General features: G+C 35.1%; 5 protein-coding genes across 5 annotated transcripts; 3 read left to right on the top strand and 2 right to left on the bottom strand.

Annotated features, from left to right (window-relative positions):
• The first annotated feature begins 1358 nt into the window (after positions 1-1358).
• On the top strand, positions 1359-7755 carry LOC126871301 (dentin sialophosphoprotein-like). The gene is made up of 4 exons (XM_050629938.1): positions 1359-1365; positions 1567-2820; positions 3002-3237; positions 3357-7755. Exons 1-4 carry the CDS (start codon positions 1359-1361, stop codon positions 6813-6815), a joined length of 4956 nt encoding a protein of 1651 aa, XP_050485895.1. The 3' UTR covers positions 6816-7755.
• A 539-nt stretch (positions 7756-8294) lies between these two features.
• LOC126870984 (beta-galactosidase-like) lies at positions 8295-13578 on the top strand. Its single transcript, XM_050629279.1, has 10 exons — positions 8295-8749; positions 9459-9631; positions 9820-9970; positions 10053-10116; positions 10197-10291; positions 10623-10850; positions 11460-11631; positions 12037-12158; positions 12301-12708; positions 12984-13578. Exons 1-10 carry the CDS (start codon positions 8678-8680, stop codon positions 13437-13439), a joined length of 1941 nt encoding a protein of 646 aa, XP_050485236.1. The 5' UTR covers positions 8295-8677; the 3' UTR covers positions 13440-13578.
• Positions 13579-14488: 910 nt separating this feature from the next.
• On the bottom strand, positions 14489-15482 carry LOC126871300 (zinc finger protein 239-like; the record flags this gene model as incomplete). The annotated part of the gene is made up of 3 exons (XM_050629936.1): positions 14489-14749; positions 14923-15092; positions 15299-15482. Coding segments are annotated over 3 exons (528 nt in total), but the record flags the coding sequence as incomplete, so codon positions are not given.
• A 1676-nt stretch (positions 15483-17158) lies between these two features.
• Positions 17159-20354, bottom strand: LOC126870983 (pseudouridylate synthase 7 homolog). Its single transcript, XM_050629278.1, has 6 exons — positions 20028-20354; positions 19447-19950; positions 18904-19377; positions 18019-18802; positions 17787-17938; positions 17159-17680 (listed from the first exon to the last, which is right to left on the bottom strand). Exons 1-6 carry the CDS (start codon positions 20191-20193, stop codon positions 17487-17489), a joined length of 2274 nt encoding a protein of 757 aa, XP_050485235.1. The 5' UTR covers positions 20194-20354; the 3' UTR covers positions 17159-17486.
• Positions 20355-20697: 343 nt separating this feature from the next.
• Positions 20698-22164, top strand: LOC126871004 (succinate dehydrogenase [ubiquinone] cytochrome b small subunit, mitochondrial). The gene is made up of 4 exons (XM_050629330.1): positions 20698-20933; positions 21259-21395; positions 21480-21673; positions 21806-22164. The coding sequence occupies exons 1-4, from the start codon at positions 20879-20881 to the stop codon at positions 22023-22025; spliced, it is 606 nt and encodes a 201-aa protein (XP_050485287.1). The 5' UTR covers positions 20698-20878; the 3' UTR covers positions 22026-22164.
• Positions 22165-22230: the final 66 nt, after the last annotated feature.

Genomic DNA, 22230 nt, shown 5'->3' with positions numbered 1-22230 from the left:
CCTGATTGCTCGTAAACCCAGTTTTGGTTGATAAAACGACTCTTGCCATTGGTGCGGACTTCGTAAAAGATTCTCGAACTCGCACGAAAGTAAACGCGCCTCGCACTATACCAAGGTATGAACTGTACACGAATCGAGAACGAAAGTGTTGAGACAGAGAGATATGGGGCACGACTCTACTAGCCTACTTTTACCAGCCTCAATTTCACTAACCTACATCTGCAGCCCACGACCAACTTGAGAGTTTCGTTTCGTTTCGTTTTCACTTTCGCTGACCGCAACGGTCGTCCTGACCCGACCCAACCGAGATTTCTATTAACCTGGCACACGCTTGCCGAACAGATCTCTCTCTGTCGCACCGAGGAAACTAGAGTGTCCTGGGTCAGGATCACGTTCACTTTCACCGCTTGCACGCTCTCTACTACAGTCACTTTCGATTTCCGTCACTTTCGACTCTGCTCTCACAGCTCGCTTGTTAACGCTTTGTCGACAGGCTTAAACATAGTTAATTTTAGTTTTAAAAAAATAGCATCATTTTCCTCGAAAGAGTCAACAGATCCTGTGTAGGAAATAACGTTGATTCACGTTGGTCGATGGTCAATTTATTTGGAGTCTCGTATCTTGTATTCGTTTCTTGTATTTTGATGCTGAAATTAATTTTGGGAAACATTGTAATTATACTCTTAAATCTCATAAGTATTGTAATTTAAATAAAAATAAGAGGAGTATTATGTAACCGTGCAACGTTCTCCTCCTTCGACGCCTGTATCATTGCAACCTGTCAATATCTCCGAATAAATGCATCGACCTATAAATAATCTTCTCACGCGTGTACCTAATAAACAGCCATTGATAAGAAACGAACGTAGTCCTTTTAGTTGTAAATCGTATATCTTCAAATTATTACAAAATTGAATATCTGTGAATTAAATTTAATTAAATTCTACAGTTAATAATTTTTCATGGTATCTTCCATCATAAACGATAGCATCTTTTCATCGAGTTTGATTGAAAATAATAAAATTATATATTATATTTATAACACAGAGATTCGAGTGTGACTGCCACATCATCGCGATAAATCTTATTTAATTTACCATTCCAGGAATCGACGTGGAAGTTACGTATGAAGGATTTCGGATACCTTCTTTTTTAGCGCATAACGATTGTTTATGGTACGGCAAAGTATTACATGAGAAATGAGATGAATCATCGTAATAATAGCCATAAATTTTTCGTGATAAGAAAAATTTATCTGGCGGCGACTGTATAAAAGGACCTCGAAAAATGTAGCCTATCAGTAAAGAGAGAGTGTCAACGTGTCGTCGAGAATTGTATCTAATAAAAGTTCCAAAAAAATGAAAGGTAACGCTGAGAAATTAAATATTATTCGAATGGGTGAAAAAAGTATCCTAAATTAATTAGAAATTTATTTTTATATCTATCAGACATCTAAATAATTTTTCCATTCAATAAACAGAGTTAGCAAAAATTAGCTTCTTTTGTATAAAAAAATAATATCGTCCAAAGTATCAATAAAAAATAATGTTTTCTTACCATCGACAGTCATCGTCAATATCCTCCTCGTCTCTTCGGTCGTTTATGTCTATGGCGCTCCTTTCGACAAATCAGAATGGCTTTCCGCGATCAGAAAGCTCAAAAGAGAACGAAACCTCGAGGAAGAGAATCCACTCACATGGCTGCACAATTCGAATACAGAAAAGAGTGCGTCGAACTCTGACTATCTGCAATGGCTTCTTCGAAACTCGAAACATCGTGACGTGAAACACAGCAATAAAAAGCATGAAAAACATTCCATTCCCTTAAACCTACTACATACAAAAAACAAGTCTGATTCATCGGACAAATCCAATTCCGAGCAAAGCGAACTGATCTTATTTAGGAAGAAGGACACCCGACAGAAAAATTCAAACGAGGAAGAATCTGTGGAGAAAAAGTCTGGCGAACTGCGTATTCGTAAAAGGAACTCTGACGAAGAATATTCTCGCGAACAAGACTCTCATAAGCGGAAATCTGATGGAAATCGTCGTCGTAAAAAGGATCGTCTTGAAAAAAGTTCTCCCGAATCGTGGAGTTTAACGGATGAAAGCGATTCCTCCGACTCGAGTTCTGCCAGTTCCTCTGATAAATCTAATAAGAAACACCAGAAACGCCGTGAATCTAATTCCATAGATAGAAAAAAGAAAGATGATTCGCAGGGAAATGACGGTGATAAAAGTTCAAGTTCCAGTTCTTCGTCAGAGTCTAGCAGCGATTCGTCTTCCAGCGAAGAAGATTTCAAGGAATATTTAAAAAAATCATTGAATAAAAAGAAGAACTACAAGGAAATAAAACATATACTTAAACATTATAAAACGAACGTTCAATACGGGAAACTGTACGAATGGAACAGACGTAGGTATTTGGAATGGAAGAGAAAGATAGACTTGAAGAAGAAAATAATAAAAGCAAAGAAAAATTTACATACAGATAAATTAATGAGCATTTGTAATATATTAGAAGATAGCGATCAGCATGAAGATCAAATAAGGAAATGTGTAAGAGATTATTTGTCTACGAAAGATGAATTTATTTTTGTAACAGATCTATCGTTGATTCGTCTCCTGTCGTCTGACGAAAATAAAGTTAATAAGTCTGTAGAGATAGAAAATGAAAGTGGTTTTGAAATAAAAGTTTTAATCGAAGGTAATTCACAACCTGGTGAAGACTCGAAACAAGCTAAAACTGTGATCAAAACGATTGATAAAGTAATCAATGGCAGTGGACTTTGGAAAGAAACAGAAACTGTCAATGTAACGGGTAACGTTTATATTTATATACATAATTAATTTATTATTATTATTAATATTATTAATATTATTGCTATTATATTATTATTATTAATATTATTAATATTATTATTAGTATTATCAATATTATTATTATTAATATTATTGCTTTACGCTCAGTATAAAATTAATCATTTTAATTTCGTAAACAGACGATGAACAAGACATGAATGTTGACGGAGACAATGGTTCCGATAAGGAAGAAAAATTACCCGGTAAAGACAAGACAAACACAGCTGAAGCAACTGGTAACGGACAAGCAACAAACTCTACTTTTCGACAACATAAAGTTATTTCAACGGGTGGACAGGAAGTAGTGATAGAATCTGGTTCAAGCTCAGGATCAGTTGTAGTTGAAGGAGGAATCAGGATTTCGGGCAACACCGAGGTAATAAGACAAGCAAGCAATAGCTTAGTGATATAGACCTTTAGTGATAGCAATAAGCAGGTACATTCACAATACACGATAATAAATACGCGACTAAGTAACGATGATTTTCTTCACAGACAGGAAACGCAAACGCTGGAAATTCCGAGGATGCTGCGAACGAATCAGGGGACTCAAACGTTCACGAATCTGCAACATCAAAATCCCAAAAGACAACTTCTCAATCAGCTTCACAAAGCGAAGCTTCTAGAGAATCAGAAAATCAACGTACAACTGAACCTTCCAGTTCTAAATCAAAAACAGCTATTAATGACGCTCCATCCGGCAATGATCGTGCCACGATTAGACCAAATAACTCTTTAGGTGAAAGTTCACCAGCTAGCGGTGATGCCAGCGGATCAGAGGATTCGAATATTAACGAATCATCAACTGTAGCATCATCTCGACAAACAACTTCAGGGGGTCGACAAACAGAGTCACGAGGTCAACAGACAACTTCTCAATTACCTTCACAAACTGGAGCGTCCAGGATCTCAGAAAATGAGCAGACAACTGAAGCCTCTAGCTCCAAATCTGAAACAGTTGTCAGTGATAATTCATCCAGCAATGATAATAATACGGATAAACCAAACGACGCTTCGAGTAAGAGCTCAGCGCCCGGCAGTGACACGAGTGAATCGAGAAAATCGACTTCGCAAACTGGACCGCCGTCTAAAGCATCAAACAACGCTTCAAACGAAGAATCTACCACTGATGCTGGCGAATCGGGAGATTCGAGTGTTAGTCGATCAGCGACATCGGGTGAAGTAACATCGGTATCTCGAACAAAAGATTCTGAAGTAACACGAAGACAACAGGCTATTGAATCGTCGACTGTCAAACCAGTTAACAATGGCAGCGTTACAGCCGAAACAGGCAACGGTGTAACATCCACCGATACCAACAAACAGACAGATGCTAGTGCTAGCGAGTCTAGTACATTGAGGAATGAAGAAATACAAACGTCTACGACTTCACGTACCAAGTCAGAAGCTACTACTACCAATAGCAGCGTCAATGTTTCGAGTAACGTAGATGACAGTGGTAAACCTACTGACAGTGCAGAAGCACAAACAGATTCAAATACCACTGAATCTTCAACATCGAAGGCTAAGGAAACGACATCGCCTGCTCCTCAAACAGAAAATTCTGGACAGACAAATGAAGCATCGACTTTGAAGCTGAAAGCTACTCCCAGCGATGATAGTGCTGGTGTATCGAATAACGTAGATGTTACAACTGATACAAACGATGTTTCAAGTAATAGTGGAAGATCCACTGGCAGTAAGGGCGATCATGCTGCAGCGTCGAATGACGAGCAAACAGCATCATCTTGGCAACCTGAAACTTCTAATGTTACAGATGGACAGCAGGAGATCGAAACACCAAATCAGGAGTCGGAAACAACTCGTGTAATTACCAATGGTGATGAAACGAGTACAAACAGTTTCAATGAGCAAACGAAACCAAGTGCCAGCGAGTCTTCGACGTCAGATACAGAAGCAGCTTCCGTTTCTCAAGCTGAAGAAAGTTCTAGCGCGACGCAAACAGTACAGGTGACTGAAGCATGGAACTCCGATTCAGAAACGACGAGTAATGCGGAAAATACAAATAATACAAAGGGTACTTCGGACAATAGCGGAAGATCAACTAGCAGTTCTAGTCGACAAACAGATTCAAACGACGATGGATCCATCGCAACAGAAAGCGAAGAAACAACAGCGGCTAGTTCTCGAGCCAATGGTTCAACTGTAACAGGAGAAAAACAAGGCAATGAAACATCAAGTACACAAGCGGAAACCAATCTTAGTGACGACAGTGCCAACGCTATTACCGTCACTGGCAAAAATCCCAATGTTATCACTGTGACTGATGACAGTGCCAATAAAAGTTCGGACAGCGATAATTTAATCGCTGGTACTAGTCGGCAAACAGATTCAAATGCTGAAACAATAAATTCGAACGATAGTAAGTCTACTACGAGAAGCGTGCAGAGGATATCTCCCTCTCAAACTGACCAATCTATCGTAAGTGGAACAGAACGATCGACTGAAACAGCGGATACTCGGACAGCTTCTATCGACGAATCTCCTAGCGCATTAGATGGTTCGAACATTACGATTATTGTTATTAATGGTACAGAGAATGATGGAACATCTATCAGCGTTGATAGCGAAACAAATTCTAATAGCAGTGAATCAGTAACCGCAAGAGGAGAGAGTGAAACTTCTACCGATTCAGATGGAGGACTTGCAACTGAAGAATCGTCTTTAAAGCCAGGAACTACCCAAACTGACAATAAGATCGATACATCGAGCAACATAGGCGAAACAACTGAAACGGAGACAACTCTAAGTAACGAAGAAACGTCTATCGATGAAAGTAACGGGCAAACAGACTCGACTGTTACCGAATCCACGACTGTAGAAAACGCACGAACATCGGCATCTTCCTCTCAAACTGAAACGTCCAGTGGTCAATCCGAAACAGAACAGTCGGTTGAAGCGTCCGGTGCTCGAACTGAAACGGTTGCTACCGACGAACCTGCCGATACATCAAGCGATTTGAACGCTACGATTGTTGTTAACGATGGTACAGATAGCGAAACATCAACCGGTGCTGATAGTGGAACATCAAGGAGCACCAATAGCGAAACGACGGAGTCCAGCGCTGGTGGATCAACAGGTTCTACCGCTAATGAATCGACAACAGCAGGAGGAGAAATAGATACGTCTTCTCCAAGAAGCGAAGCTTCTACTACTGCAGGTACAGAAGTTGCAACTGAAGAATCACCTTCGGTATCAGAAACAACAATAGCTGATAGTAACGTCGATGCATCGAGCAGTAATCGTGTGGTAACAGGTGAAACGGACGCTGCTGTAAGTAACGAAGAAACGTCTACCAACGAAAATGATGTGCAGACAGATTCAAGTGCTACTGAATCCACAACTTTAAAAAGCGCGCGAACAACATTGTCTCCCTCCCAAACTGAAGAGTCTAGCGTATCTGAAACAGGACAATCGACCGAAACGCGGAGCGTTCAATCCAAAAGAGTTCCTACTAATGATAGTATCAATGATATGTATAATAATAGTAGTACTAGCAGTGGTATTTTGGAAATTAACGAAGAATCAACGACCAGTGTCGGCGAAATAGATTCAAGTCCTAGCGAAGCTACAACTTCGGAAAATACTCAAACAGAACCATCCATCGTCCAAGCTACCGATACCGTTACAAAAGTAGCATCAACAACCGAATTGCAAACTCTGCAACTAGAAATCATTCTTACTGATGTCAATGGCACTGTATCGGATTCTTACATAGTTGTACTTGATAAAAACAGTAATAATACAGATAGTATCTTGGATATTATTAATAGATTACCTAATAGTAGCAGCAAACAAACAAATTCAAAAGTTGATAAGTCTGCTACTTTAGGAGATGCGGAAATATATAATACACTCGCTTCAGAAGCAGTGCCATCGGTTCAACCAAATACCAATGTAAAACCGGAATCTCCTATAGTAGGAATAAATTAGAAATGATTAGTAGAGGTGAAGAAATATGTACGTCGATACCGACGTGTAGTAAAATTGTATTATTATTCGTTAAAAGTTACTTGGGTTCTCTCGTCGAATAATTTACTAATTAACAATATCGGTGAATCGATAAAGAACTAGTTACAGGTTACAGAATTGGCTTTTATAATTTCATGATTTTACGTACAATCAGATAATTTCTAATTTGAATATTTATTTGCAAAGATTTCATTTGTTTTATTATGAAACTCGTTCCTTGTGTAACAGAGTCAACTTGTGGATTATGCGAAACATCTATTGGTAGGTACTAATGATTTATATAAATACATAAAGAGATCTAACAGATAAAAGGAATTTACTAACGTTTTTAACTGGCAACTTGTGACTTGTAAAATTTCTCTAATAATATTGCCAGAATTGTGTGCAAAAGATCCCTGATAGAATGACATAAACATTCTTTAAACGTTGATTTCTATTTTTAATAATACAGAACCGTTAAAAGAGTTATCGTTTAAAAGAAAAGAGTATACCGTTAACTATATCGCGATATAGTTACAGATTGGAAGAATTATTAAAATTTATTAGTATTTACAACAAAAACTTGCGCTGAACAATCATTAAGAAAACCTTACGTCATGTATTTCGGTCAAATCTTTCAGATATTCGTTGAAAAATGATGACTTGGTGTAACATATGTAAGTAATAAAGACCATAGTTGTAAAGAAAAAAGGCGTAAAATGTTTGTCATTTCATCACATGATATATGAGATAAACGGCGACGCTCTGCTGTTGAACGACTTGATTTATGGAATTTACGATAATAAATACCCAAAATGGTTCGTTTGAAAAATATTCAGAACGGAAATATTTCATTAGAATATTTTACATTATATCAAGATAAACGATAAACGATAAAACGATACCAATATATCAAGATAAACGATACTTTTGTACCTGCTTATTTTTTCCACGACAAAGTAGCGGTGTAAAGCTTCGAACAACCTGCATCAATCCATATAGTTTTATTAAAAAGCCAAATTACGAACATTCGATAATTCTGTTAATTAGCGACTATTCGCCAATGCGTACACTCGGAAGTGTCGTCGAATTTTTATAATCTTATTGCAATGCTTAATTACGAACAATTCGATTTAAATAACATTTTTTACAAAAGGAAGAAATACCGACCGCTACCAAGCACTCTTTAGGATAACGACGATTAGTATTTCTATGTATATGCGTATACATGTTACATATACGCTCGCTTATAGGATACGAATAATTTTTATACAAATAAATAATATTCCGATTAAGGATCTTTAGAGATTTAAATGCTAAGTAACAGAAGTAAAAATTAAATAATACAAAATAATAAAAATTACGATTTTTCCCAATCGAACAGCCGTTCTAAAACACTGTCTCGTTCCCATTGTCGGCCACGTAACGGATCGTTCGCGTGTCCGGTGGCAGCCGATCCGGGCCGCAGTCATCCTGAAGCCACCGTATCGGTCAGTACAGTGTCCGTGACACGTCTTATATCGGCCAGTGATATCTCGACCTGTCCTCGATCGGGTCAGAGTGCGCATTACGCAGCAAAGGCAGCCAATCGCGTCGACAAACTGGAACGTAACGACGAACCTCTGCGTTAGCTCGGTTCCAGTTCGATAATAAACAGCTATTTGCTTTCCGTTATTAACAAGACGAGGATGCGTCCCATAAATATAAATGCGGTTATACACATTATTTCATTGATAAAATCGACTCGACCATATATAATAGTTCGACGAATGTAACTGCTTGCAGACACAGTGTTTTAGGTTTTACATAGATACACAGTCAAAGTTCTAACGTATTCGGATAAGATGTTGACCGTTTTACTGACCTTGGCAGTGACTAGTGCTGTGGGAGAAGTGGTGAACATCCACGTAAACAATGTAAGTATCGTGAGAAATATTTGTTTCCAAGAATAGTTTAAGATTTAGATGTAAAGCAAAGTATAATTTAAATCGTAGCTGTATTTGTTCTACGAATGTTTCTTTTTTTTTTCTTTTAACTGTGTCTTAAGGAGTTAGAATCTAAAATCATGTTTTTTGATTATTTTTGTACAGGTATTTTATAGTAGGAGATCGCGACCAATTCTTTTGTTCCTTTTTCAATTTTTTTTTTTTTTTTTTTTTTTTTTTTACAAGGAAATTACTATTCGTTCGAGCATTGCAATTTTTATAAGAAAATGACGCTCAAACCGCTAATAATCGAAATCGAGTATTTCTCGACGCCTGATATATATGCACCTTTTAATAGTAATCTAATAGCAGGTGTTTTATTACATTTAAGGTATCATATTGAAGTATAGTCGCTTAGTCTTTCGAGATTTTTACCAAATGCTTCTGAAATATTAGCGAATCGATCTATCGCGTGAACTCGACTAATGAAATATTCTGTTTTTCATCGGTCGTCCAACGCGTTCCTTCAATCGAACAATTCGTTTGGATTTGGAAACGCAGTTTACGTGGATGTAGCAATGCGGCACACTCTGTAATTGAATAAGTGTGTTTGCACCGTTTAAGTTGGTCAACGAAATAATAGAGAGATATGCGACGATTTTGAGAAGAAATTCTCAGATTCGTAATTTCGCAATTCCAGGATACGCAGTCGAGATTCAGCTTCGAGGTCGATTACGAGAACAACCAATTTCTGCTGGATGGAAAACCCTTCCGATACATATCCGGCAGTTTTCATTACTTCCGAACGCCCAGGCAATATTGGAGAGATCGTTTAAAAAAAATGAGAGCAGCCGGATTAAACGCTGTTTCAACGTGAGTTATCTTTTTCTCATTATCGGTACACCGCTAATCGAATCAAATTAATTTATTCCTACGTCAAAGTTTACGATTAAATCGTTCTCATCGTTCGAAAATTGCAATATTGGATGCTTTTGCTTCTCATTCATATCTTACCGCTTTAATTTCGAAGGCGAACATTCTTCTCGCGATTTTGTCCGCAGATACGTGGAATGGAATCTTCATCAACCGACTGAAAACGAATGGCATTGGACAGGTGACGCGGATGTAGTAGAGTTCATAAACATCGCTCAGGAAGAAGGTTTGTTCGTGCTTCTGAGGCCAGGCCCTTACATCTGCGCGGAGAGAGATTTTGTAAGTATTTCTCGAAAAATGTTGCATTTTTTCATTTTCTATTTCATCGTTCATGAAAATAAATAATATGTTTTATATTCAGGGTGGACTTCCATACTGGTTACTAGGACGAGTACCGGACATAAATTTGCGCACAAACGATCCACGTGGGAATTTTTAACGATTTTTAACTGCAGGTTATTTCTAAGATTTATCTCGTAATCGAAGTTCTCCTTCCGCTTTGCAGGATACATGAAATACGTAGAAATATATTTAAACGAAGTATTGGACAAAGTTCAGCCCTACCTAAGAGGAAATGGAGGACCTATAATAATGGTTCAGGTACGAAAAAGATACTTTCGTGACAAATAACTATCATTTTAAACGCAATGATACTTCATTCGGAAAAGAACACGTTTTGGTCCGCTCTCGAAATATCATCGTTTGTTACTTTTAGTTCTTCTAAGAAACAAAATATACTTCTCTCTAACGTTTTTAAGAAAGATTGGCGATACAATTCCTAAAAAATACTTGTCCGATAATTCAGCGTGAAGCGAAGAGAAGTAGTAAGACTCCGAAATAGGTTCGCAAAAATATATTAACAATCGTCGAACTGCGAATTTCTTAAAAACGAAATCATAGTGGCGATCGTGGAATTTCGATGATGTTTTAGGTGGAAAACGAGTATGGAAGTTACGCGTGTGACACGGAATACTTAATTCGGCTTAGAGACATAATGAGACAGAAGATTGGTACGAAGGCACTTCTGTATTCGACCGATGGATCAAACCCGAATATGCTACGTTGCGGATTTGTACCAGAGGTTTATGCCACCGTCGATTTTGGGTCCAACACGAACGTGACGAAAAACTTTGAAATAATGCGCATGTATCAGCCACGTGCAAGTATCTACGAATAATTAAAATCGTACAATTACAATTATTAAACGTGAATTTTTAATTAAATAGACTTCGTATTGAACTGACAATATCGGTGATATAACAGCAAGTATTTTGATTGAATTTCATGCATATACGTATAAAATAAATTTATCTCCAATTTTATACAATATTTGTCGACAGGTTTCGTGACACATTTATTGCTCTCGTTATTTAAATATGACTTTATATAAAAATATATGTATATAACGAATGTGTATAACGCAACAGTTGTTAGACACGTGTGCAGTGTATACCGACATATGCACATTCTCCTTCAAGGCTACATCGCGTTATAAGTGTTGTATCACGTAAGGTTAAAACCTACGAGTAAGATCAGAGGCATTCGTAATATGCCAGTTGCCAGTGTTCAAAACGTAGAATACGCGTTTAGATTTACGTATTTGAAATACGCTTTTACGTAAAATCAGTAGAACTTAATTCGAACGAGATACTAATGAGAAACAATTGCTCTACTTTTTCTATTTATCATTTTAAACGACTTGTCGGTCAGATTGTATAACTCTTAATCATTTTTTCTTGTTAAATGGCTATGTTTCGTTTCTCTTTAGGGTCCCTTAGTAAATTCTGAATTTTATCCCGGATGGTTGTCACACTGGCGGGAACCGTTTCAAAGAGTACAAACTGCAACAGTTACGAAAACCTTAGATGAAATGCTATCTTTGGGTGCTTCTGTTAACATATACATGTTCTACGGTGGAACAAATTTTGGTTATACCGCTGGTTGGTATAGTTTTTCTAATTTTCTAATTCTAACGAAAAATTGAGAACAATTTTTTTCAATTTTTCCTTTAAAAAAAAACGGCTAGAACACGCGTCAAATCGTTGAAAAATATCAAAAAAGAAATAAAAAAGAAAATTCTCGGTACATGTGTCACATCTGCAAGTTCCTTTTCCGAGAAGAAAATTTACATAATATTCCTAGATAGCCTTCTCAACGGACGGGAGAACTATCGGTTTATTAACTGAAAAATTTAATCGTATCGTGTTCGATACACGGTACATGACATATACTTGTATAATAAATCCTAATATTCAGAAACTCTTCGTCTCATCGATATGATAAGACTACAGCCTCGACAGCTGTATAACGTACATAGATACTAACTCAAACGCACGATGCCACAGGTGCTAACGGTGGCCACAACGCATACAACCCGCAATTGACCTCTTACGATTACGATGCTCCGTTAACCGAAGCTGGTGATCCAACGCCGAAGTACTTCGCGATCAGAAATGTCATATCCAAGGTATTATTCGCGATTCTTCAAGAAACTGGACAACGTTCTTGTCTTCCCCCCCCCCCCCCCAATTTATAATAATAATAAATATAAAAATCGTGGTATACGTTACTCTTACATCTCGTTAAATAGCATCGATTTTTTCCTACAGTATTTGCCATTGCCAAACGTGCCGCTTCCATCACCATCTCCAAAAGGAGATTACGGTACGGTTCTTCTAGTGCCAATTCTACAATTATTCGAACCTCGTGCCCGACAATTATTTGGAACGATCACGGTCGAAGCAACGAACCCATTGACGTTCGAAAAACTGGGACTGCCTCATTGGCTGGTACTATACGAGACCGATCTAGTACGTGGCCGTCCGGATCCCGCGATTTTACGCGCCAAGGTTCGGGACAGAGCGTTGGTCTACGTAGACGATCATCTCGTTGGATTTCTAAGCCGTACCGATAATATCTACGATATAAATATAAAGGATCTTTACGGACGAAGACTGAAGCTACTGGTCGAGAACCAAGGACGATTGAACTATGGAAGTGGACTTCGCGATTATAAGGTCAGCTAGTCGATTTCATTGTTCCTTGACACAATTGCATCGAAGTGGATCAACGCGTGGTAGTCTGATTTTTCTTAGACACTGAGAAACAAATTTTAAAGCTAGCTTAACCGAACTTCTGCCGATCGAATTCGTTTCTCTGAGCCGCCAACGTTTGAACAGCGCATTATTCGAATGAGAAATCGCGAAGAAAATAGGATGATCTTACGTAGCTATAAAAATAACGATAAGTTCGCGTATTATCTTATTCGTTGAATGTTCCTTCTGTCTACTAGGGTGTCTCGGAGGTAACTCTAAACGGTATTTCCCTTGGCCCTTGGAAAATGACTGGATTCCGTCTGGATAGCGTCCCGTCTACTCCTCTCGACGACATCGAATCCACCCTATCCATAAGCAAAACTCTTATCAATGGCCCAGTTATACTTCGAGGAAACTTTTCAATCTCTGGCCAACCGATGGACACTTATCTAAACACCGATGGTTGGGGCAAGGGAGTCGCTTTCGTCAACGGACGCAATTTAGGTCGATATTGGCCGGTGGCTGGTCCTCAAATCACTCTCTACGTTCCTGCATCATATTTGAGAACAGGTGAAAACGAGTTGTTGCTGGTTGAATTGGAATATATATCGATGTCCAAGGAGATGAAGTTGCAAAACGAACCAATTCTTGACCACAAAGTTCGATATTCCAATAGCCAGGATAACTCGAACGATATACGTGTTTTAGTCTAATCGTTGCTCGGAAAACTTTTACGAAGCTTTTAGTCTTCTTAAAAGGCCGGTTATCATGAACCGTGTCCAGGATGATCGCTGCGTAATGATGTTCCGTGGGAAATTGTACGAAGAAAATAAATTTTATACTGATACGCAATTGGAAATTTCTCGATTAATATATTTCCCTAATTCGTTATTACAGTTCGACTGTGGATATTAGTGCGTGCTTTTTATAAAGATAATTAAAAAGGCGAAGCGTAGAAAATTGTTTAACATACGAAATATTATAACGAGAATTATACTTTGGATATTTTATAGAATTTCGTATATCAGGTGCACTTTGCGCATCTTTTGCAGCTTGAAATTTCCCACGAACGCGTACAAATTCGTAGTCTAATTATAATTATCGTAAAGCCAGCTTATTAAAAGATAAACGTTACGTTGAAGGCGAATCGAAATTAATAACGATAATAATAATCGGTGACGATCTAATTTCGGGCATACGTAGATGTGCTCGTTTGATTTATTACACAGATAAGATTTGCTTACAGCCTATATTTATACTATGTGTTCAACGTATCGTACACTTCGATTAATTTAATTACTTGGGATAATGAAAAGGTATCCAAGAAGTCCAAGAATAAATCGCGGAAAGTTGTAAATGGTTCCTGTTTACTTCCTCAAAAGTAAACGCATTAATCGATATTTCGTTTTCTGCGTTTGAAGAATTAGCGGTGCTATTTCGAATTGGCAGATCGAGATCGTGAGACTGCTCGTGCGATCGTAAATTATTTATCATGGCAAATTGTTTCTTGCATATGTTACAACGATATGGCCTGTTTCCTGAAAAGAAATCAACGATTCAGCTCTTATTTTATTCTATGAAATGGATATCACAGATAATTTAGCATAACAAGCTTAATCTTTCGATAAAAGCTCGAAGCATCGATTAAGATATAAAGATACCAAAAGACGAACAATTACAATATATATATACCTTCATACAAACGTTTTAAAGCATGTGAATTTATTTTTATAAATGAGAAATTATTATTTTCGAAAAGAAAAAATTACTCCTATTCTATGATATCGTTCACAGACTGTCAAAGATCCATCGGTTGTTAGTTCTTACATTTCGCCATGTCTAATTAATATTAATTACCACTGTGCACTTGCATGTGATGATGTAGAGCTCCAGGTTTACAAAATCCTCGATTGCAAACCGAGCATCGCATCGGCCAGTTACCACTGTGAGAATACCCATGAGCTCTTAAATCACCAGGGGTTGGAAAAGAACGTCCGCATTCGTTGCATTTATGCGGTTTTTCCTGCATATTGCATTTTACTGTCAGTATTACACATTAGACATTGCGATATCGTTTACAACAAGCAACAGCAAATTAAACAAAAGTACGCTTGTTTGCTTATTTTACTCGCCACGCTTTATGCATAGTTGAAAGGGCTAAACGAAGATTAATAAATATCAAAGACTAATAGAAACCTTATAATGTGTCATTCGATGATAATACAAATTTGACGAAGCAGTGAAACGCTTTCCGCACATTGGACATTCGTGTGGCCGTTCTCCGGTGTGTATTCTGACATGTGTGTTCAAGGAGCTGCTTGTACTGAACATTTTTCCACAGACGGCGCAACCATGTGGCTTTTCACCTATTAATGAGCGTAATTTGTCATTTCTTTGAAATTTAATTTTATTCCAATAAAAATTGTCTATTTTTTAAATATCTTAATTCTAAATCTATGATCTATGTTACTTATGATAAAATTGTAAGAATACTTCATCCGAGTGAAATTAAAATTCCAATTACTATATTCGAGTTTCTGTAATATAATTAACAAAGTAAATTAACACTGACCTGTATGGGTACGTAAATGCCTTTTGAGCAAGGAAGGTCTGTCAAAATTTTTGCCACACGTTTGACAAGGTAAACATCTTTGAAATTTCGAAGAATTTAACAAATTCGTTTTTCTTTCGGGATTGCGACAACTCAAATCTAACGGCGCATCTTGCGCTACGCTGCACACTGTTTCATTCAACGATAAAATAACAAAACATTAATCGAACAAAATGAAAAGCAAAACTTATTTTAATTTGCGCGATACGCTTTAAGAGATTTATTAAAAGTCGAAGATGACGTGTTAAAAATTTCCTCTCGTGGTTGAGAAATTTAAAGTTGTTTCTAATCTAAAAATGTTACTTATTTAATTGTATTCCACTCTTACCAGACATTACAAACTTTCTTTAAAATCTTTCTTAAGGGCGACGATATCTGGAAAAAATTCACGTATAACACCAACAATAAAATTTCCCGCACCTCGTCGAAGAATCCAAACATGAAGAAGGGTAAATTCGAATTAGGTGGTCGCTGCTCCAAACATATGCAAGCGATTACAGGTGAGAAAGAGGGTTGCGGCGACGAAGGCGCATGTCGGGAGGGCGGTGTTTCTTCAGGGGGGCGGAGTTTGATACATCTTTTTATTACATACACAGCATCACGATGATATAAAATACTTCAAAATATCTTCTAGTGAACTTGATATATAATTATGTAATAAATTATAATTTAATTTTCGTACTTTTACAAAAAATGAAGTATTTAAGAAATTGATGGTCTTTTGTGACTATAACTTTTTATTATTCGATTGTTTGCTATCAATAAACGATTTGGTAATTTATTTCATGATATCGAAAAATCGCAAGAATTTTCATATTAAGAATTAAATACTCTACATGTACTTCCATGATCTGCATTATTTGAGAGGAGAAAATAAAAGCTATCTCTTAAACTTGCTACGTAGGAAGAATACTACAATATAGTTAATAGTTAAATAACATATTGTCACTCCATATTGTGCTTCCTATTATTCTATAGTGCCAACCAGTACCAAAGATGTTCGAATGACACCGCATTCTCGCGCAAAGTAAAAGTCATGCAACAAACCACATTTCCTACAATAAGCATGTTTAAAAAATATTCCAAGAAATATTTCCTAACGTTTGAAGCATTTGCTCAATCATAATTGTACGTCTGGCTTAAAATTCTTCCTTCTTGGCATTAAATATTTTCAAAAAAACAATGTATTCCAATCAAACATTTACATTATTGAATCTATAATTACAAGATTAATCAATTGATATTCAATGCCTTACAATTTATTTATTAAACTACAGTAACATATTGCAATCCGATAACACTTTTATTTATTTTCACATTGTGTTTTATTAATTGCAATGTAACAACTTTAAATTTCTAATAACTTCAATAATTCCGTCCGTGTGTTAATATTTATTATAAGAAGATGCTGTATAATGAGATTAAACTAAAATAACGCTTAATTATCCCAATAGAACGATACGTTTTTGAACAGTAACGCTTCGTCACGATATCGGCGATTTTTCACGGTATTCGGCCAGAGCGGAGGTGAGATAATTTGTCGTATGGCATCGGGACGCCGGACGTCCTGCAGCGTCATTCCCTCGTTTGTCACCTGAGAGGATATTAACGCTATAGAAGTCTCCTCGGAATCATTACAAATCGCTTCTTCATCGACCACACGTGACAATACCCCGATTTATATATACTATGTACATCGCAACATTATCGTGAAAGATCGATTTCGAAGATGCTTCCTCCCTATTTTAAGCTTTAAAGTAGATGATACCACACCTTTCAGTTTATAAAATTGAGATACATTTTTAAAGAAATACACAGATGTTGAATATTTCAAAGTTTATTGTACTTCATTATGTGTATATATGTAAAAATAAAAACAATATTATTTCATTTTTGAAATCATTTCACATTTGAAAAATGTAAAAATAATCGAAACAAAATGCACTCCTACTTAAGATAAAAATAAAATGTATTTCTTTGTCACTAAACATTTTTATCTGTTTATATGGAAATGAGATAGAAGTAAAATGAACTTATACGTCAAAATGACTTATATGTCATCAAATATTTTAAATTACATTTTAATAGGAATAGTGGTTTTCATATTTTATTTAATCGTACAAGGAAGTTATCACAGCTTTATATTGCTTCAGATACTAGTATTTTCGCTCTCTGCAAGATCTTTCAAAGTGCTTGAATTCTCTACCTCCATGTTACATGCAGCAGAATGAGCAGCTTGTGCTTGCGGTGAAGTATCAGATTTTAAAATTTCACGCAACGCCATAGTTGCATATGTAGAAGATTTTAAAGACATTTCTATTATTAAAGCTTTATATTGCCCCTCTGAAAAATTGGAAAATTTCACGCATATTTATTAGCTTTTAATAAAAAATAAAAATATCTTAATGTACGCTGAAAAATGGAAAAATATAGCGGTGAAAGATTATACTTGGATCATTTTTTGGAGCTGATGACCTCCTCATTTCGTCCATATCGCACATAATAAGATCGCTATGTTTCTCCGAATAATGCGCGATGTTCCAAGATAAATTTGAAGGAATTTGCAATATCCTTCTATAGGCACCTCCCAAATTATATTTTCTAAAATTAAATAGATATAAAACATAAAAAATATTATAACACAAAAATAATAGGTCGAAAATTCATTTTTGGTAACTTACTTATTCTTCTGTCTCAAGTCAGTAGTTAATCCATCTTTTGCTAAAAACTCATCAAACCATGGTTTAGCATAAGGTGGGTATGTAACTTTCCAGCCAACTAGAGGCATTAATACATCTGCCAAAGTATAATTTGATAAATCTTCTTCTTCAAGAATTTTTACCATAGGAAGATTATATGAATCATCGCTTTCATCTTTTTCATTAGTAGTTCCACTTTGCTGTGTACTCTCATCTATTTTAAGACAACATTCTGCAGCACCTGTTACTTCTTCTACCAAAGTATTTGATAATTCTTCAGATGCTTCAGAAGATTTCTCGATCTTTACGTCTACATCCATTTCGCTTTCAAGTCTACTTATTTTTTTAATAGGTTCTTCATTACCTTCAGTTGCAAGTTCGCTTCCATTATCATAAACAAATTCTCCTTCATTATCATTATGTTTTACATTTTTTCCATATACTAAATCCCCTACTATAGGATTTCTTCCAAATTCTTTTATCCTTCTTGATACCATATAATTCCATACAAAACTTTGATAGGCGTGAATATACATTAAGCGAGCATTCCTGGGTATTGAATCCAAAGCACCTTGAGGATTATGAATACCAGATATACTAAGACCCTTTAAAAGTGTAGCCTCTATTTTATCGTATCTTCTAATCCTGTTATATGCAGCACTTGCATCTTTAGTTTTTTCATATATTTTTCTAGCTTCTACCAAGTCTTCGTCCTGTTCTTCTTCTCTAGGCTTCAAAATTAAATTGATCGCTTCGTTCCATTTACCTATTTTTTGTACAATACAAAATATATACTCTTATATTAGACAAAGTTTGCACAAAATTAGAAAAGTTAAATTGTTGTGTAAATTAAATTAAGAGAATTACCTTGAAGTAAAGCTTTGCCTATTTCATAAGTTGGAATAGTAGCTACAGTACCAAATCTTTGCAGACCATAGTAATTTATAAATCCATGATCTCTCAAAGAAATCATGGTTTTTTCAATTTGCTCATCTGTTCCACTGACGTTTCTCAAAGCAATTCTAAAGGAATTACCATTCAACATGCCTAGTTTCAAAGATTCTGTTTCAAATTTAAAGTTTCCTACATATGCTCCACGTACATTTTTTGCTGCTCTTAATATATCTGTGGGTAAAACTTTCCTGACACTAACCCATTGAGTAGTCCATGCTCTACGATCCTTTGTTCCAGCATAACTAAAATTATTTGGCCTTAAATGTAAATTCATGGCTAATTGATTCAGAGCATCCATTGTATCCATATTCACTTTGTGTAACAAAAAGTAACAATATTCTCCTCGCTTTTTCCAATCTACCCGTTTATCTCTCCGGAAGTTACGACCTGAGGGCAAAATGTGTCATATATAAATCAATAATAATACATTTTGAATTGAAAATGGATATAACATACCAGCACTGCTATTATTTTTATTTGGTAAAATCATCATGATCTTTTTATTTTCCTTATCTATAGTTTGGCTAATAATATTCTTCATTGTCGTAGCAATTCTGTGAATTGCTCTACGCTGATCCTTATCCATGTCCGTTACATCAATTTCTATGGTAGATTCTTCTGATTCTTTTAATTTCTGTAGTTGATCCCAAAGAGTATCCGATATCATCTTTCTTAAGTCTTGTAAATTTTTGTCATCTTCTCCATCTGATGGAATGTCTTGATTTGTTAATTTAGCGATTTGTCCATCAAGAGCAATTTCGTTAACATGAAAATCTGTATATCTTTCTTTAATAACACCAAAAAATCCATCATTTCCTATAAACTCTGTAATTCCAACATCGCATTCCTTTAGCCTGTTTCCAACTTTCAATTTCTTTCTTTTTCCATTTGATTGGAAATTCGACCAATTATTAAAATTACGTTTAAAAGGTTTATTGCCAAAATTATTATTTCGGAATCCTTTAAAAAAATTTCAAACGTGAAAGGATTGGTTTCGCAAAAATGATATTTAAAATATGTTTCTTCTGAAAGCTTACCACTGTTATACGATCCTCTATTTTTTCTGTAATCACCGCTCCATTTATTATCTTTTCTAAAATTTTTTTTATGTTTTTCAGACGTACATTCTTGTGCAAATTCTTGTTTAATATTATGATTCAAGTTGTTTCCAGAATCGGTATTTTTAATTACTGTTTCAGACATTGCATTTAATAATTTGTTTGTCAAATTTTTTCAAATTTTATTTTCTCACTTAAAAATTCAACATAAGTATAATATCAGAAACGAAATGTTATTTGCAAGTACAAGACTATAACCTGGTAAATAACGTGTTTCGAAGCAGTGTTTCTCAACCAGGAACAATTTTCAGATAATTTCAAGTATCTTGTAATTTTCTGATTAATTAAATATTATAAAAGATATTATTACAAAAAAGAGTATATATATTGTTATAAAAGATATTATTACAAAAAAGAGTATATATATTAATATATATTTATAATAAATATAAACTAATAAAATTGTTTGTATTCAACTAAACTTAATGTAGAAGTAAAAGTATAAGAGAACAAAATTATTTTTGTAAAACATTTTATTATAATAAAAACATTTCACTTTACAAATTATTTGTTGTCAACTTACATTATACGTAATCAAAATATTCAGATCAAATTAAATGATCGTTGCAATCATTCGATAAGTCGAACGAAATAGTCGAGGTGAAAATAATCGATACAGAAAATTCATCTCTATAATTATACACACATACTTTTATAGGAGATTAGAATCGTAATATTTAATTGTCATAAAAAATTAAAGAGGAGTTCATAGTTCACCGTTCTCTACAAACAAGTGCAGATTTAAAAGTCTTGTATTTTACAATAACAAAATGATTTTAAAGAAAGTAGTATCTCCCACCATCATTCATAAGGTTAAACAACTAGGTAAGTGGGGTTTGAAACATGAAAAGATATATAAATTGTTTTGATTTATGTAATTTTTACTATTTTGAATGACATTGACATAACCTTATCGAACAAATTTTTCTATATCTTTAATCATTGTGATATTATTTGATATAATGTATTATTATAAACTAAAATACAAAATCTGTATACATAATATAAGATAATTAGATCATTACTTGTGATTTATGAATATGTAAAATTAATATAATTTTTAGTATATTCTAAATATTCGATTAAACATTTAATCTTTATACAGACAATCCAAATTAGAATACAAATCATATCATTTTTATTTTTACAGAATTACTTTCAAAATCTAATCTTTTTGCAAATTCTTGCAAACTACCTCAATTTGGTAGAACATCTAGTAGTCTTGCCAACGTTAGACAATGTTTAAATTATGGTACAACTATCAATAAAACCAATTGCTTAACAAAGGTATTGGTGTTATAACATTTATTTCAAATATTTATGTTATAAGTTCTTTTCTGTGATATATATTTTATTGTAAATATGTTTTAGTTCCCAGCAACTACCACTTTAGGTACACAAATAAGCCGCAACGCAAGTACACCCACAGGTGATCATGTACGTTTGTGGGTCATGGAAAGAGTTGTTTCAACAGCACTACCAATTTTGATACCTGCTGCTTTAATAGCAGAAAATCCAATTCTTGATGGTATAATGTCTGTATTAGTCGTAATGCACTCACATTGGTAATTATTCATTTTAAAAAATTATTGATATCACACCACATATGATTTTTTGCATACTGCAGAATATTTTTATTTCTTTATTTTTATATAGATTTAATGTGTTTTTATTATATTGTAACACATATTATATAGGGGTTTGGAAGCTGTTATTACAGACTATGCACGTCCTAGTGTTGTTGGACCTGTAGTGCCAAAAATTCTGCACTTTACATTGCTTATGATCTCAGCAGTTACACTGTGTGGTCTGTTTGTACTCATAAATAACGGTCCTGGGGTTTCAAGAGCTGTGAAAGATGCTTGGGCAATTGGCAAAACACCCCCACGAACCATACCTGCCTCTGATGAAGAATAATTCCTTTGTTATATATTTTGATTAGAATAATTTCCTAATTACTACATATTTTGATTAGATCATGAATATGTTAACTTAGATGTTTTGAAATTCTCTTTATCATAAATTATTCAGAAATAAATTATTTGTCTTTAAATAATTTATTGCATTATTTAAATAATAGTTATAAAAATCCATTTTCATTGTTCTAGATAATATATAAATT

This window comes from Bombus huntii, chromosome 11 (genome assembly GCF_024542735.1).
Source record: "Bombus huntii isolate Logan2020A chromosome 11, iyBomHunt1.1, whole genome shotgun sequence".
NCBI lineage: Eukaryota > Metazoa > Arthropoda > Insecta > Hymenoptera > Apidae > Bombus > Bombus huntii.
This window is presented reverse-complemented; position numbering and strand designations above follow the sequence as displayed.